The following is an 18,966-nucleotide window of genomic DNA, read 5'->3' as shown; positions in this document are numbered from 1 at the left end:
CCCAGTCATAAAAAAAGGTTTTCCAAAATTCATTCATTGGAACTTGGGGTATATTTCATTTGACATGCCTATAAATGATGGTTATATTCTCAGACTAGTTCTCAAAAGCCTACTTACTCATTACTATAGATTAGAGTCTCTCTCATTATAGTGTGAAAATGATGGTGAGCTTTGAAAGGGCACAACCTGGAAAGGATTGTACAGACGTGGCAGTGCTCTTCTAAAGGGAATAATAAATTTAATTCAATATTAAATATTTAATAGCTACTAAAGCTTAAAACTACCAAGATTTTGGGGTCACCCTTTATGTCAGTTCTAAGGAGCAACCCCAGTTAAGTTTGGGAAGATTTATCACCAGTTTGGTCAAAGTAGTGAATTTTTCAGCTACCACAGGACAATCTACTAATGCATAAGGCTTGCAGTACACAGCAGTGAGACAAGGCTTATACAAATGAAATCACCAGTACTTTAAATATTAAAGAAGTAGATTAATATCTATTTATAACATTACAAAATTATAAACCACTTAGTATGATACTAGCAATTAAACAAGGTAAACAATTAACTTGAGTTTTTTATTTATAACATTTATCTTCAACAGTGATGTCTAAGGGGGAATTTAGCCAGATATCACACTGGTCTACATGAAGCAACAGGAAGTCCTTGATTGATGAGCTTAACATAATATAGTCAGAGATCAGGAAGTGCCTGGGGACCAGTATGGAAGATACCAAAAGTCAACCAAAGCATTAAACACCTCCTAAAAGTATAGAACAGAAGTTCTAGGCAGGATCTAGTTGCTGATAGTCCCACATGACTCAGCAACAGCAAACTACACAGGTTTCAAGGGAAATATTTGACTTGCTCTGTGGATAGAACACTGGACTTGAAATCAGGAAGATTCATCTTCCTAAGTCAAATCCAGCCTCAGACGGCCCTGGACCAGTCACTTAACCCTGTTTGCCTCAGTTTATTCATCTATAAAATGAACTAGAGAAGGAAATGACCAACCACTTCAGTATCTTTGCCAAGAAAACTCCAGATGGGGTCAGGAAGTGTTATACATGACTGAAATGAGTGAACAAAGTCTGTCAGTAATAGAAGTAGTCACAGTGTAAAATTTGTGGGAAAGAGAGTACAACCAGGCATGCTTTAATGTTACCAGAAAGCCTAAACATGGCAATCAAGAGAAAGACCATGAGTCAGTTCAATATATGCTCCTTTCACTCTAAAAGCAACCATGTTAAATCTATCTTGATGGCTTATTGCCATACAGACATCTCATTTCATATCCTGCTTCTGAGACTTACTGGCTCTAGGGCCATGGACTATTCACACATCCTCAAAGAACCTCAGTTTCCTCATCTGGAAAATGGAGATTAGCAATGCCTCAATGCCTGTAGTACCAACTTCACAGAGTCATAAGGCCAAGAAGATACAATACATTTAAAACACTTGTAAACTTCGGAATGCTACATAAATGTCATTTATGGGAACCTGGACACATCACTTAATCTTTCTGACCCTTAGTTTCATCTGTAAAAGGAAGAAGTTGGCCTGGATAGTTTCTGATTATGTCTCTAAATCTATATTTGAGTTGAGCTTACATAAAGATTTCTTATTACATGAGAAAGAGGAGAATTTAAAATGAAAACTTTAAAATATATTTATTATAATTTAGGACTTAATTACCTACGTAAACAAATTTGCTTCTCATCATTCTTTAGATGGCCTAATTAGTCCAATAAAATTAAGCAACAGCAATTATGATGAAGATGTATCTGAAATGGAATTGAAGACTGATGAGAAAGAAGCAGAACAGGAAACCCAGAAAGAGCCTTATAGCATCTTGGCCTCATCTGATTTATCAAGAGGTTTGCTCATCAAATTGTGAAATTATTGTGTAGAGTAGGAAGTAGATCATGGGGCTTTAAGTCAGATACTTTGTTATCTACATAGTTATATATCAGCAGATTTGAAATACTTTTAAATGCTTTTAGTTATCTTTCAACCCAATGTCTAGAATCTTAGAATTTTGTTTTGATCTTTAATTTTCAGTTACTACATCTGTCTCTGATATCTTAACATGAACCTTTATTTCTATCATCATAGTATAAAATAGCATGTGTTTACATATGCTCCATATTCCAACTGCACTGGATCAATCTTACAAGAGAACAATATAAGATCCATATTGTTTTTTTATTGCCAGTTTGTTAGGATAAATTTCTATTTGTGGAATTACTGCCTATATTTTAAAGAATGACTGATCTAGCAGAAATAGGAATTGGAAGATCTAGATTCTGGTCTCACTTCTTCCACTGTTTATGTGACCTTATCCCCTCTGAGCTTCAACTGCCTCTTCTGTGAAATAAGCAGCTTGGATTAAATATTCTCTATGTAAATTTCAGAGATTATAAAGTTATGTAAAATCAGAATGGAACATTCCAAAAGGTGACAAAGATGAAAATGTCCTAATAGTATAGGCCTGGAAAGCCCTTAAGGTTTCTTACTTCCTAAGAGTCAATGCCTTTAAGCACTAAAATTCCATAAGTGGAAGCTTCTTTCTTTTTTAGCTCTTCCCTCTTAGTGTCAATTTTAAAACAGAGGAATGGCAATCTGGGTTAAGTGATTCATTGGCGTTCCATAGCTAGGAAGTGTCTGAGGCCAGATTTGAACCCAGCCCTCTCCCAACTCCAAACGTGGTACTCTTTTCACAGTGCTACCTAGCTGCCTCAGTAAATGACCAAATGAGAAATGGTGAAAATATACAGAAATGTACTTCTTTGGTTATGTTAGCAATAGCTAGCATAAGAAATCTACTTATTGAGCATACAAGGAATTAATTATAAATCTGTCTCTCCTCAAAATCAGTTAAAAACTAAATGAAGACTTCTATACCTTCTGGGTTAATGGTTTGATTTTAACTACTTCTAAAAAAATTTTAATTTCTTGTTTTATTTATATTATATTTAAAATATATATTGTATATATTATAATATACAATTATAATATTATATGATATATTTCTATCACTGAATCTTATTTAATTTATCTTAAGATCATTGGTCCATTGTGCTTCAGTGGTTCTTTTGGCTAAAAAAACAGGTATCGTCATGAAACATCCAGGCAGGACTGTTCCTGTACTTAATTGACATACATTCTGCATATATGAAATCTAGGAGGAATGTTCCAGTGCCTTATAAAGATGTCCTTATCTTTAGTTTCCTCTTAGATGCAATCACTATATTAAATGCAAGCTTATTACCCATCTTAAAGAAAAAGTTGAAGGGCTTAAGGAATACTACTTGCTCAGAAATGATAAATGAGTTCCTAGTATGGATAGAAAGAAAAATCCAAAAGGAACAACTAAAAGAAAATGATGCTAAGGAGGTGGAAGGAAATAAAAAATAGGGTCTAGAGATCATCAAGAAAAACCTAATACAGAAGAAAATACAAACTTCTACAGCTGTAAAAAGGTGTAAAGTCTTCTGCCCCACAGAACAATAAGATAGACTTATAGGAACAAACAAGTATTAGAAATTTGTTCACTAATCTCAGGAAAGAGAGCATTTAAGATTTGGTAACTTGCTAAGAGATGTAGAAGCATGGAGGAAGGAGAAACATACTAAGAATTAAAGGCCTCTTTAAATGACAAGATAAGTTACACTAGAGTCCTTTTTCTAGCAGAACAGCCAAGCATTCAAACTCTTCTGCAGAGAGCATAACTTTGATGAGTTGGCCGTGTTCAAATGCCTAAAAAACTATTTTACAGAGAGCTCTTACCCGGCAAGAGCTCACGCAGGAATCAGAAGTGATACAAGGATATGCATGGTCTCTCTGAAGAGCCTTGGTATTGAGAGACAGGAGAGACATTGGCACAAGACCATCCAGCAATGACATGCCTGCTTTAAAGAAGGTGCTGTGCTCTATGAGCAAAGCGGAATTGCAGTAGCTCAAAAGAAATGTGAGACGTGCATATTTTGAGACAGCTCCATCTGAAATGTCAGACATACCATACATTGACCCAGATATCATGATGTTGTCTTTTTTGTCCTTTTAAAGGGCAAAGGACAACAACCTACCAACCATCATTCTTTATATGGTGGTTTAAAAAGTTAAAAGAGGTTGCAACTTGGTGGCTCAGTGGATTGAAAGCCAGACCCAAAGACAAGAGGGTCCTGGTTTCAAATGTAGCCTCAGACATTTAACCCTCATTGCCTAGCCTTACCACTCTTCTACCTTAGAACCAATACAGTATTGGTGCTAAGACTAAAGGTAAGGGTTGTTTTTTGGGGTTGTTTGTTTTGTTTTGTTTTAAGTTAAAAACACTGATTTATCTGGTCATCATGGTGGAAAAAAAGACAAACTTGGAAATGTTTTAAAACTTTTTGTAGAGCAAACAAATTAGAAAATTGGGAAGAATAGGTAATATAGTCATTTTTTCAAATGTGTTACATTTTTATATAAATTTTAAAGTTTACAGAGCCCTTTATATGCGTACATTTTTATATCTGATTTACAGGAAAGCAGATGATGTGATTAATGTCATTCCTAGCTTAGATAAGGAAATTAAAGCTCTGAGAGTCCAAGTTAACAGGTCCATGGTCATTCAACTCCAGAGTATTAGAGATGGAGTGAGTGCCTGGCTTCTTGCTTTTCAAGTCATCACAGTCCATATGCCCTACTGACTCAAAAAAATGGTCACCTCATGGGTAGAGAGTCTACTAAGGAAATTTCTAACTGGCTTTTAAAACCAAGCTGCATTCTCTTCTTGCTAAACACATTGCCAGTTAACTTTTCTTAGCCTATGTGTGTTTAAGAAATACAAACTTGCTTATAAGTAAAACATAATTGGGTAAATGCAAAGATACGTGTAATATTTTGCACTCTTTATATTTTGTGGAAACTTGTTAATTTATAAAATTGTTGAATTATACTTGCAAATTTACCATTTGCTGATGGAAACAGCCACCTCCCATGATGAAGAATTGAGAGACAAAGAGAGAGGGAAGCTATATATAATCTAGTTTTAGGGAGCTAAGAATTAGGAAATAATTCACTGAAGTGTCCTTTTCTAACTTTCTTTTAAATGGATTTTTTCTTTCAGAAAAACACATCTCAATTCAAAGGCAGCTGATTGATCTAGAGAAATTAGCTTACATGAGTGAAGGTGAATCTGCCTCTGTTATGTCCTCATCAAACACAGACCAACTTGATGCAGGTATCTTTGTAGGCGCCAGCCCTTCTTTGACAAAGTATTACAAAAGGTTAAATTTCTTTCTATATTGTTTTGTCTTTCTACTTATTCAGGTCTCTCAAAGAATCTACTAGCAGTAAATTTTATTTCCTTTTGAAATTTTTGTAACAGACATTAGAAGCCTTGTATAAAAAGTTTGCTTTTGCTCTCCAAGGGCTACATGTGCCTAGCTATCATCACTAGTTGCATACATTCCAAAACTGTATTGGCTGTTGTGTAATTTCTAAGCACAGGAATGCAAATAAGAGAGAAAAAGTCTCCAAGCCAAAAAGAAATAGGTTTATTGGGAGATGGCCAGTCTCACAATAAAGTGGGACTTCTGGTCAACACCAAAAGACAACTCACCCCCCCCCCCAACCATTGTAAAAAGACTTTTTTTATGCCCAAAAGAATTAGACAACTTATATACCAGTTTAAAAATAATTCAGGATAGTGATAAAAGTAGAGAGATGTCGATTAGTTAAAGTAATCAGAAAATACTTCTCATTGGTAAAAGAAGTCATTTGATAGACAAGGGGGGAGCAGGGGAGCCTGAACTAATGATGTAAATGATAAGAGTGGGTGGTATTGGGTGGTACCAGGCTTTGAATCCCAGGTCAGGCCTAGTGACATATACTGGATCACAAGTTCAAGGCCATTATTATTGTTGGGGGTGCATGATATAGCAGTTTTGAAGGCTAAGGCCCCAAACTGAGGCCTATGCTAACAATGATTATCTATGCTAAAACAGTTATTTACTTAATTCAAAACCTTAATAATTATACTAAAATAATCACAAAAGGCCTACTAAAATCATCACTTATTCCAACATCATTTAACTATCTTAGAATTATAATTACGATTAACTCAATATTCCTACTAACCTTAAAACCTTAAAATTTTTCACTCACATAGCTAAGTTTTCTTTCCCACAGGTAATTAACTATATTTAGTTTTAGTACTAGACCTATGACCTTTGGTTAATCTTTAGCTTTCTGGATAGACATATATATGTCAATATATTGTCTTCCCTCTAAATCCAGTAAATTGCTCTTGAGGAAAATCCCTCAAGGGTATTTCTTTGGATCTAAATGATTTTAATTCAATAAGTGAGAGTAAGTAGCAGTGACATTAGCTTCTCTTGCTGACTTTAAATTCATATGTTGATGCTTTTCCTCATTTGATATTTCAACTATGATTTCTACTTATAATTAACATCATTAGATTTCTTAAATGATTTTTGGAAAAAGGAAACAACTCTTCTCTGGTCAGCTGGGTGATGCAATAGATAGAATGCCAAGCCTGGAGTTAAGAAGACCTGAGTTCAAATCCAGTCTTAGACACTTACTAGCTTTGTGGGGCTGGGCAAGTCATTTAACCCCATTTGCCTGAGTTATCTCATCTGGAAGATGAGCTATAGAAGGAAATAGCAAACCACTCCAGTATCTTTGCCAAGAAAATTCCAATGAGGTCATAAAAAGTTGGACACAATTGAAATGACTGAATACCAACAACAACATAGCAAATTTTTATGGTTCTGTGACAAAATAAAATGCTTTCCTAAAATTTTGCTTAACTTATTAAAAAAATGTTTTCGTCTTCCATTTAAATTTTTATTCTTTTCCATTTAAGAGGCCACTTGTGGGTTTATATAAGGCTGTACAGAATTCCCACCAGTGTTATGTTGTTACTCTCTGAGGCTGAAGAAGTTGTCATTTTTGAGAGTGAGTTTTCATGCTCCACATCTTCTAAGTAGGAATTTTACAAAATTGTATGATCTGCAGGTCCGATTTCTGCAACATTATATGTAGGTGACAGTGGGAAGGAGACAAAGTACTTTTTGTAACAAAACACATGACAGCTATTCAATTTAACATGCTATAACTTCATTTTGGATGATTATTTTGTTCTAAGAAATATTCCAACCTACCATATACAGCTATTGATATCTTATCCTTCAAAATCTAGTGCAAGTTTTCTTACCTCCCCCCAAATCATAAACTTAACTCACTTGCCAAGTATAAGTAAAGTATGGGATTAAATCCTCAATAAAATCATAGGCTCTAAACTATTATTTTTAAAGAATATAATATAAGCTTTAATACAGCAGTTTTATTTATTGCGTCCCTTTCTGATCTACTTATATTCCTTGTACTTATAAAATGTTGCCAATATTTTAGTTCAGCTAAATTACATATAGATATGCTTGGTGTGTTTTTTTCTATTTTCACTATCTTCTCTTGACATTTTTTTCATATAAGTATTTCTGTATTTCTTTGTATTCTCATGAAATTTCTTTCTTCACCCCCAACTTCCTCAATTAGAAAAGTTCTTTGCTTCCTCTGAACTGCTTTAGTTCTCTATTGTATCTTAGGCCACGTATCCCCATTTCTTCTTGTGTGCAAGTTATTTCTAATATTCTTTACTAAACTGTAAGTTCCTAGGTGGCTAATTCATCTTTTTTTATCACCCATAGCATTTAGCATGAATCTTGCACATAATAGACACCCAAATATTTGTTGAATTGAATTTGCTAAAAAATCATATTCCAGGTCTACAAGAGCTGGAGACAAAACAGAATTGAAACCCAGCCTCTCAGGACTGAATTAGCGAGTGAAATGAAATGCTCTGAACCCAGTAGAGGAAAGAGGGAGGTATGATAGACACACCTTCCTCACCCTTTACCTCTTCCTTGCTTCTGGATCTTCCTGTGCACCCTTTTTGGGAGGGGGAGGAACTGGGCATAAGGATCCAGTAGCTTCTGGTGATGATTAAAATGTCTGAAGGGGAAGAAACAAAAGGAATCTAAAGGTAATCTCTGCTCCCTGATGAACTCAAGAATTTTTAATAACTCAGCTGTGACTTGTCTTAATTTCCTCCAAAGACACAGGCAATACCAAGCCAGGTACTTTTCTTATGTAGTATGTTACAGAAGCCAGGACTGGGCTTTGTGGTAAGGAATTCCTTTAATTAACAAAATTAATTCAATTAACAAAACCATTCCTAAGAACATGATAGTTCCTTAGTTTTACCAAACACTTCTTAATGTTATTCAAAGGTTTTTGTTTGTGTATGCCAAGTATATTTCTCCACTTGTTTTATAGAGAAAGATAAATTTTCTTTCTTTTTAATAAATGCTTTGTAAGGAAATAAATTAGCTCAAAAAATTACATTATATACTTAAATTGTGCTCTTTATAGAATAGGAAAGAAATTAGTACACCTTAGAGGTGCTGTTTATGGAAAAGGAAAGGAAATGCCTTTTAAACATCTTGACGATAAAATAGCAGTTAAATTTGGAGATGCAATGTGAACTATTTAGCTTGGAGTTTTTTTCATTAGTATCAGAGAGAGTAAAAATAGCTATAAGTGAGTATAACTTTTTGAGGGGTTATAATCTGTGATTTCTTCTCTACAGGGAATTCCCAGTAAGAAGACTTCCACCACTGATCCAGATTGGCTCTTACTCTGATTCTCAGAGAGTTAAGTGACTTACCCAGATCATATAGCCAATTTGGGTCAGAGTTGGGACTCAAACCCAGAGCTTTCTGACTCTAAGACCAATTCTGTACTCATTTAGGCCCCATCATATTTTACATTTTATCTATGTTCTTAATTATATGTAAACAAAAATAACAAATTGTCTAATGTTTTGATGAAAATGCACATAGAAACAATCTCAGAATAAGGACAATTTGGCTCCCAAATCTACAACATATCTTTAAACTACACTATCTTTAGTAAATCTTGCTCCTTAGCTTTTAGGTATTGGTAGCTTATACTGTTTCCTAGGAGTCAAAAAATTGAGAAAACATTGCCCCATGGTCTCTTAAAAACTGAATAAAAAATAGAATTGTCTCTTTGAAGTAAATTAGCAAGTGAAATAAAATTCTGTGAATCATCAGAGATGTCATACATGAGTATTCCCTGATCCTTTTCTCTTTCATGTTTCTGGTTTTTATTGGTAGCATTATTGTTTTGGAGGCTTTTTTGGAGGATCATGAGGTAATTTTAAAGAATACCACATCAAATTGTGGCATAGAGGACCAGGTAAAAAAATTATCAGGACCTATAGTAGTTTTTAGTATCCTTAACACCTGCCGATGTTCCATTTCATTCATTTTATTCTATTTTTTAAATAAAAACCTGTTTGTAGGCTTCTCTTTGTCCCTCAGTGTTAACAATTTTAAAACAGTGACTTATTCCCTACCTCTTCTTTTTTCTTTCCTTTTTTTATTTCAGGTTTAGTAATTATTCTAATATGATTTGTCCATTTATTTCACTCTAACGCAGTTGTTTTTGTTGGTTTTTGTCACTTTAAAATCATCCTGTTTCTAGTGAAAGGAAATTTTCCTTTTATTATTAGATCATATATTGTTTCACCAAGTCATAGAAATTTAATTTGAGAAAAGGCCTTAAGGGTAATGTAGCCCAGAACTTTCACTTTATAGTTAAAGAAACTGAGACCCAGAGAGATTAAATCCCTGTTCTCAGCCACACAGCTAGAGCAGTGACAAAGACTCTGCCCATGCTTAACTCTCAGGCCATTGGGTTTTGTTTTTGTTTTTTTATGCTGGCTAAGTATATTGTGTTTTATGACCTTTAAAAATTTTAATGACCTAAACCCAGACTAGAATAAAGGTTCATTATACTACTGCTATTATAAGGCTGATGATGACCATGTTAGTCTTCAATAGCATTATGCCTAAGCACCATTTTATACTGAAATATAAAATATTCCTATCCATGAGAAGGTTTTAATCTCCAAAGGAAAGATTAATCCCTTAAACAACTAGAATAATTAAATGCTAAAGTGTTTACTGAATATAATTTCAGTATTACAAAGAAAAGTAAGCTAAAGTAGTTAGAGGACTTTAATGGGAAAGTGGACAAGAGAGAAGGAGGGCCTTTCAGGGAAGCAGTGCAGAGGTGAGAATGTACAAAATGTGAGAGAATAATATGGAAACCAACCATACTGAAGTGGAAGGTACAGTCAGTGGGAAAAAAGAAATGTACTCATGGTTACTGGCACCAGATTATGAAGGACCTTGAAGACCAGGCTGAGGAATTTAAACACAACTGAAGGAGCCCTTAAGAGTTTTGAGCAGGACAGTGGTAAGATGAAAGTCACACCTAGGAAAGTTAGCTTTAACAATCACATGTATACTAAATTAGAAGAGGGAAAGACCGAAAGAAGACTAGCTTGCAATGCAATTGCAATAAATCAAAACAAGGGTGATAGGATTGGGAATAGAAGGAAGAATTGAATCTGAGACATGTTTCAAAGAATAAAAATAGAATCCAAGATTTAGAATGATAAGGGACTTTGAAAGCCATTAGCCCCTACATTTACACATGAAGGAACCAAAGGTAGGAAAGGCAGGATGACTAGCTTGGGTTCATGTGAGTCCAGAGCCGGGTTTTGAGGAATGCTTAATACTATATCATGCTAGGAAAGAATAGGATCACTCCAGGGCTCTAAGAGAAAAGTGAAGTATTTATAATAGGGTCTAGATCAGTGAAGTCCAGACTCAAAGAGAAATGATCTCTGGAACCACATATTGACTTAGAAAACCACAAATTAACTTTGTTGTATTTTTATTTATTTTGTTTACCAATTATATTTTAATCTAGTTTGACACCCGTAGTCAGATTATTTGTAGGTAAAAATTATAGAACAATGAAACAAAGGAAATTTATTTCCCTCTTCTAATGGAAATTATAATGTTAATTAGAAGGTAATCCATATGACAGTTTAAGAAAAATGCTTTTCCCTGGTCCTAAGGCCTTGTCCAACAGTCATGCTTTATAAAGAAAGAAGCATTTGAGCACCTCTTGTATTGTAGGTAGGGAAGAAAAAACAAAATTTGGAATTTTTCCTGTCATCATAATATTTTTAAATAGCTAACATTTATCTAGTGCCAGTGTTAAGCACTTTCATAATTATTTCTTTTGAATACAATATTCATTACTTTTCTTAGCTTTTCCCACATCAGACATGTCAATTATCAATCTCTACCAAAATCATATAAATGCCTAAATCACATATACACCTCCTAACAAATAGCAAGAAGTTGGGGAGTAAAAATGGGAGTGATGTGCTTGTTCATCCAGCATGTCCTAAATCATACACGATACCATCTCCCCACTTCTGCAGCTTCTGTATCAGCAAGGGACACCATTTGTTCTATTCCATCTCTAGATATTTCTGGGAATATTATTTCTAGCAAAGTATTTTTTAAAATATTTTTGAGAATGGTAATACAAATTGTCATATTACATTATTCTAAAAAAATGAAAATTGAAATAATAAGCAATAAAGTTCTTTAAATATTTACCTATATTATTAGGTTCCTACTAAATAATTCAGTTATTCATTTACTTCGATCCAGTATCTGCTAAAGGCTTACTTAGGATACTTGCTAATTGAGAGAGATAATCTAATGGCCATGTTAATAATTCATCCTAATTCTCTAGGTTCTATCCTTTTCCCAACTTCTTCCTCAATTTTCGATGACAAACACACAAAAATCATGTTGAAATAGATCTGGTTTTAGATCCTCTACCTTTATAGAAGATCAGTATGAAAATCATCTAACAAGATTTCTAGGTCTTTGTTAAAAACTATCATTGAAAATTACGCATTGTCCTTTAGATAAAGATACTCTAAATTCTTGGTTGTGATTAATTATAGGAAAAAAGATTGCCTTTTTCAGAAGATGAAAACAATGTAATTGAATGTTTATCTTTTCTATTTAGGCATCAAAAAACTTAAAGCCAAATTCAATGTCCATTATAATTACTTACATCGCAGTTTACTTCAGGCGCCTGGTAACAAACTTTTTTTTTTTTTTTTTAATTTCTTTTAGAGGAACTCTGTTCTTTTTTATCCCTTACTCTATTTGTAGCATTGCATACATGTATACATCTGCAAGAGTACATCTTCAAGAGGGAGAATAAATAAATGATAGATAGATAGATAAAAGAAGGAGGCAGGCATGGTATAGTAGATAGAGATTTGTCAACAAAGCCAAGAAAATCTGCATTCAAATCCCACCTCTGACAAATATTGACTCTCTGACCCTGGCCAAGTCACTTATTCTCATAGTGCTCTGAGTCAATGGCATCAAACTTGCCTATATAGGGGCCCCTAAACCACACATGAGGATCCCTTTAGGTCACATTGGCATTATGTGTGTTTTATTTTCATTTATTTTGTTAAATATTTTCCAAGTACATTTTAATCTGGTTGGGGCACCTCTGACTTAATAACTAAGACTCTTTTAAGTTTCAGAAAAGTCTCTGAACTTTTATTAGTAGAATAGGCTTCTTTGCCTGAGAATTCTCTATACTAATGTAATTATAGATCCCAACAATATATACATATGCACATAGAGTGACTAAAAAGATACAAGTAATTTTCTGACACTATCTACTTTTTCCCAGTAGATGAAAAATATTATTTAAAATGCAGCTTATGTAGTACTATATAACCAAGGCAAAGGGCTATGTCTGATATATTTGCTACCATCCTAGGTACAGTATGGATCCAGGCATGTTGCTAAGGCTTATAACCAATAATATTATTAGAATTATTATTAACATGCCCCGTCCCTAAAACTTGAACCAAATATCTACTCCGGCCATCATCCTACATATTTCCTTTTAGTCTTCCACCTTTTGCATTCTGGCATTTAGAGAAATTGCTTTCTCTAAAGGTACCAACTCTCTTTTAATCACCAAACCTGGTTCTCTTCTCAGTCCTCTTGCTTTTTTGCCCCTTTTCTGCCATTTAATACTGTTGACTACTCTTGTCTTCCTATCTGCTTTCCTAGATGCAACATCATTCTCTCTTGATTCTTTTAGAATACCTTTCTGACCATTGCTTCTTAGCCATCTTTGTTGGCTAATCATGAACCACCCTGCCTGACCTCCATTTATGGATATTCCCCAAAACTATATTCTGAGGAGCATCATTTCCCTTGCCCTACATTTTCTGGTAAGGTGCCAAATCTTACCATTTCTGCCTTCATCAAATCTCTCACATCTGACCCCTGTCTACTCACATAACCATAACCTCAGTTTGGGGCCTCATTGCCTCTTTGTGTGGACCAGTGATGGGCAAATTATGGCCCTTGGGCCAGATGCGGCCCCCTGAAAGGTTCTATCCCACTGCACAACATTATTCCTAATCTGATGAATACAATGAGTAGGATACAGTACAATGAAACTTCAAAAGAGTTGCCTTATAAACAGATTGACAGATGAGCATTTCCTTTCCTTTGGCCTCCTCTTTAAAAAGTTTGCCCATCACTGGTGTGGACTATTGCAAAAGTCTTCTCTTTGGGCCCCTTGCCTCGAGCCTCCCTAAATTCAAACTGTCTTTCAAACACTGCCGAAATATCTTTCCTTAAGTGCAGATCTGACCAATGGTATTCCCCTATTCAATAAATTTTCAATAAATTCCAGTGGCTTCTTTTTTTTTATTATTTTAAACCCTTAATTTCTGTGTATTGAGTTATAGGTGGAAGAGTGGTAAGGGTAGGCAATGGGGGTCAAGTGACTTGCCCAGGGTCACACAGCTGGGAAGTGTCTGAGGCCGGATTTGAACCTAGGACCTACTGTCTCTAGGCCTGGCTCTCAATCCACTGAGCTACCCAGCTGCCCCTCCAGTGGCTTCTTATTGCTCCTACAGTCAAATATAAATTTTTCTATTTAGCTTTTAAAACCCCTCACAACCTGGCTCTAACCTATATTTCCAGTCTTATATATTAGTCCTCTTCTCACCTTCTACAGTCCATCTAACTGCCCTCTCTTTTCCTTCTACATAATATTCCATCTCTCGTGTTTTTATCTCTGCATTGAATATCTCCAACTTCCTTCTTACCTCTACCTCATAGAATTCTTCTCTTCAGGGACTACTTCATGCCTCACCTTCTGCATAACACCTTTCCTAGTCCTCCTAATCATCCTGCTTCTCTAACAACTGGCATTTGTTTGGAATTTATTCCATATGGCTTATTTGTATGTGTGGTCTCCCCCAATAGAATATAATATCCTTGAGAATAGGATTGGTTTCATTTTTTTTTTAATCTTTATATTACCAGTACTCAGCACATAGTAGATGCTTAACAAGTGCTTTTTGATTTAACTTATAGTTCCTCCAACCTAAAGATCCTGACCCCCATATCTAGCAAGTGGTGCTGTTGTTGCCAGAGCAGAAAAGAAAAACTGTAACAATGACTTATGCTCCCTCTCTCTGACTATTCTGTCCATATGAAGCAATTGCTACTCCTTACATCTTGGAGTTTTAAGAAGTATTTCCCACACTAATTCACTGGCAAGCAGTCATCGTATTAGAATTAGTAACTGGTTATTTCTGGAGAGTAAGTAGAGTACTACAAGATGCTGCTGGTGGCAGCAAGAATATTAGCTAGATATAACAGGAGGAGCTGTGTAATAAATACTGCTAAAAAATAAGTCCTAGACAGAAGACTATAACTGTCACCTATTTTCAAGGACCTCGTTGATAAGGTTACCACAGAAAGACTGTTACTTGGGGTGGAGAGTTTCAGCTGAATTATAATACAGTTCTATTCTTTAATAACTTATTTGTTTCTTGAGTGTTTTTTTTATGTCTCCCTTTTTAGCTGGCAAAAAGCTTTGTCCATTATGCCCTGAGGAAAAATTCAAAGCTTGTTATAGCCATAAACTTCATCGTCACCTTCAGAATTTACATTGGAAAGTTTCTGTTGAATTTGAAGGTTTGTAATTTCAAAACTGCTTTTTTTCCCTTAAAGATATTTAATGTATATAATATAGCATTCAGTGCCATAATTGGGGAAGGAAAGTTATTTTTAAATGAATAAGTTTTTAGATAAAGCTACTTAGCTTTTTATTATGTAGTGAAACTAAGTAAGTAATTAATGAAAAATACAACTTACTCTTATTGTTTTCTGACAGTATCGGTATTTATTCTTTTGGAAGTAGGCAATTTCCATTTTTTACAGGTTTCTAGCTTGTTTTCATTGTTTGGGGAGGGTCAATGCTATTTTAACTAGAACCATCCTTAATAACTTATTGACAAATATTACTGTTTCTAACATTTTCAGCCTATCAGCATAGTCTCAACTCAGCTTAGTACACAAATTGGTATAATTTTATATGTGTTGACATCTTAGTTTTTTGTTAAGTTTTTCACTAAAGAAGTCTAGCTTACTCTTAGAGAAAATGTAATTTTTATGTTTTTTATTTAATTGAATTTTCATACATGTGAATTAGAATTACTGTCATAAAGACAAGGGTTTATACATTTTTTGTTTACAAGGAAGACAGTATTGTGGGCAAGAATTAGAAGACTTGAATTTGTGTCCCAGTTCTGCCATTGCCTCTGTAATACTGGTTGTCATTTAACCTGTTGACCTCTGTTTCCTCCTGCTAAAAATAAAAATTAAACTATGTGATCTTCCAAATAAATAAAGCTATGCAGAAATGAAAAGGGCTGCCTCAAGAAGAATTATTTCCCATCACCAAAGGTCTTAAGAGGCTTTATGACCATTTAGGGATGTAGAAATGGTTCCTCTATAATCTGTAAAGTCATTTCCAACTCTTGAGTTTGTGATTATATGGTCTCCAAGTTTCTTTTCAGTTCTACGATTCTAATTCGACCTGATTTAGCCAATCAGGATGAATAAAAAACCCTTCCCCAAAGAAATAAGCACTCCTTTAAATAGGATTGAAAACAGACACGTATTTTTCAAGTCAGAACGAATAAACTGAAAATGTTTTTACTTTCTTTGTTCCTAAAAATAACATTAAGGTTGTTGGGTTGTTTGTTTTTGTTTTGTTTTTTTTAATATAGCTGCCTTGCTATTCAACTATTTTTCCAAATTTCCCATTAGCAATGAACTTGTAATAGTGATAGACAAATTAGTGACTTATTATTCCTAGAGAATAAGGAGAAAAATTAGCAAAAGATGAGATTGAATGTGGGTAATTACAAGAATGGCTTGTTCATTCACAGAAATAAGAAAGGCTTAAAGAAAAGCTGGTTGAGAGAAATTATGATAGTTTGGCTTTAGATATGCTAAATTTGAGATATTTTAAAGGTATCTGTGCAGATATCTAAAAAGAAATATAGAACTGCACCTAGTAAAGAGTTTATAACTGAAGATGGAGCTTTAAAAGTTGTCTGTATAACATTAATAATCAAAAACAACAACAGAAAAGATAGTTAAGGGAAAGAATACAGAAAATTTTTTTTAAAAAAATGGAGATTGACTGTTGGGGAAATAACTTCATTTAGGGTCCAGAAAAGGAAGAGGAACAAGTAGGCCACAAAAAACGATCAAGGAAATCAATAAACATTATAGTTATATTCCAAAGAAAAAAGAGTTTCTAGGAGTAGAGAATAGATAACAACATCGAATGATTACAGAACTATGAAGAAATTTATTTTTGTAAACAATTCTAATAGAGTGGGCAGAGCAGGTTAGAGATTAGGAAGCTGAAACCCAGGAAAGGTAGTAGCTTTCCTGAAATCACACAACTCGTTGATGACAGAGCCAGGACCAAAACTCAAGTCTCCTGCCTATATTCTGTTGTCTCCAGCACACACAATACAAAAAGAAATTAATTCAGTTATGGGTACAAATGTAAGGATGATCCTAATTAGTGAATTCACTATTACTTCCTCCTATATAGCAGAACCTTTGGGCAGGGTTAGGCTTGAACTTCACTTACATGGTGAACACCATCTCTAAAGTCCTTTTGGATTGGGGGGAGGCAGGGGGCATGATTTAACCCTTACTTTTTGTCTTAATAACAACTCTTAAGGCAAAAGGGCAAGGACCGGGCAAATGGAGTTAAGTGATTGGCTCTCGGTTACACAGCTAGGAAGTGTCTCAGGGCAGATTTGATCCCAGGTCCTCCCAACTCAAGGCCTGACGGCTCTCTCCACTGTGCTATCTAGCTGCCCCCAAAGTCCTGTTTTAACCTTGACCTGGAGATAACCCTGGCTTCTCCAACACACAGTGGCAGCAGAGCACTAACTCTAAGGGCTTAACAAACTAGAAAGGCTTCACACATTTACCCACCAACCAGTTGTATGCTTGTCATACAAAGTACAATGTAGATCAATTCAAAGAGCCTCATTACTAGTAGGCTGGACTGGCAAGTGTTAAAGATACCTCTCAGCTCATGAAACCAACAACCAAGCTACAGAGGAATTCTGAAGTACATTGGTTTGAGGGAGTACCCACAGCAATAAAATTATAGTTCTTTTGAAAAATTCTTGAAATATGACATGTATTTGAAGGCCATTCTCCATTCTAGGTTACCGAATGTGCATCTGTCACTTACCTTGTCGACCAGTGAAACCAAACCTTATTGGAGACCAGGTAATGAATTTTTTAGAATAATAGAACTAATTATACTAATTAGGGTTTTTTCGTTACCCTGAAGTTAAAAATATCAAGGCTCCTATTTCATAGTTTACTTTTCCTGTTCTAGATCTAAGACCTTTTGAGGTGTTGTTTCTACTTGATTCCTAGTATCATAATGAGTATAATTGAAAAGACAGCTACTCTTTACACAAATAAAGATCTGAAAATTGTAGAAATATTCATTACAAATGGGCGGGCCAACCCAATATAATAAAATTAACACTACCTAAATTAATTTATATATTCAGCCATACCAAAGAATTACTTTAGAGCTAGGAAAACATAATAAAATTCATCTGGAAGAAAGAGAATCAATTTTTAAAAACCATAGACAAAGGAAGGGGGGAAATAAGCAGTACCAAATTTCAAACCATACTACAAACCTTTAATCATCAAAACAATTTGGTATTGGATAAGAAATGGAATGGTAGATCAGTGGAACAGAATAGGTATACAGTATACAGAAACAAATGAGCAAAGTAACCTGGTGGTTGATAAACCCATCAGTCCCAACCACAGGGGCAGGAACTCACTTCAACAAAAACTGCTGGGAAAACCGGAAGGTAATCTGGCAGAATCTGGCCTATAAGCATAGGCCAATATCTTAACACCCTATACCAAGATAAGCTCAAAAAGGGTATATTATTTAGACATAAAAGATAACATCATGTAGGAGATCTACAGATGAGAAAGAGTTGGTGACCAAAGCAGAAATAGAGATGTTCATGGAAGATAAAATGGATAAATTTAATAATAAATTTTTTTTAATTTTGCACCAAAATTAGAAGAAAAGCAGGAAGCTAAGGGGAAAAAAATCTTTGCAGCAAGTTTCTCAAATATATGTAGGGAATTGAGTCAAAATTATAAGAATAAGAGCTGTTCCCCTATTGATAAATTGTCAGAGGCAGTTTTCAGTGGAAGAAATCTATTAATAGACGTATTAAAAAATACTCTGAATGACCAAAGAGAATATCACTTTAAAACAACTCTGAGATATCTCCTCACACTCATCAAATTGACTAAGTTAACAGAAAAGGAAAATGATAAATGCAGAAGATGATGCAGGAAAATAGGCACATTAATGTGCTGTTGGAGCAGTGAGCATAGTCCAATCATTGTGGAGAACAATTTGGAACTATGCCCAAATTGTTATAAAACTGAATATCCTTTGACTCAGTAATATTGCTCCTGGGTCTATACCTCAAAGAGAAAAAAGGAAAAGGATCCATCTGTACAGAAACTATTAGAGCAGCTCTTTTTTTGTGGTAGAAAATAGTTGGAAACT

General features: G+C 34.7%; 1 protein-coding gene across 1 annotated transcript in view; it reads left to right on the top strand.

Moving 5' to 3' along the window:
• Positions 1-18,966, top strand: part of TRMT1L (tRNA methyltransferase 1 like) — a 44,598-nt gene that overhangs the window by 1,822 nt on the left and 23,810 nt on the right. The window contains exons 2-5 of the mRNA XM_044672638.1: positions 1,728-1,874; positions 5,111-5,224; positions 14,889-15,002; positions 17,572-17,636. Of these exons, the coding sequence (XP_044528573.1) occupies positions 1,728-1,874; positions 5,111-5,224; positions 14,889-15,002; positions 17,572-17,636 (440 nt within the window). The remainder of the gene's footprint in view (positions 1-1,727; positions 1,875-5,110; positions 5,225-14,888; positions 15,003-17,571; positions 17,637-18,966) is intronic.

This window comes from Gracilinanus agilis, chromosome 4 (assembly GCF_016433145.1).
Source record: "Gracilinanus agilis isolate LMUSP501 chromosome 4, AgileGrace, whole genome shotgun sequence".
Taxonomy (NCBI): domain Eukaryota; kingdom Metazoa; phylum Chordata; class Mammalia; order Didelphimorphia; family Didelphidae; genus Gracilinanus; species Gracilinanus agilis.
The sequence above is the reverse complement of the archived record's forward strand: the minus strand, read 5'-3'. Positions and strand labels throughout refer to the sequence as shown.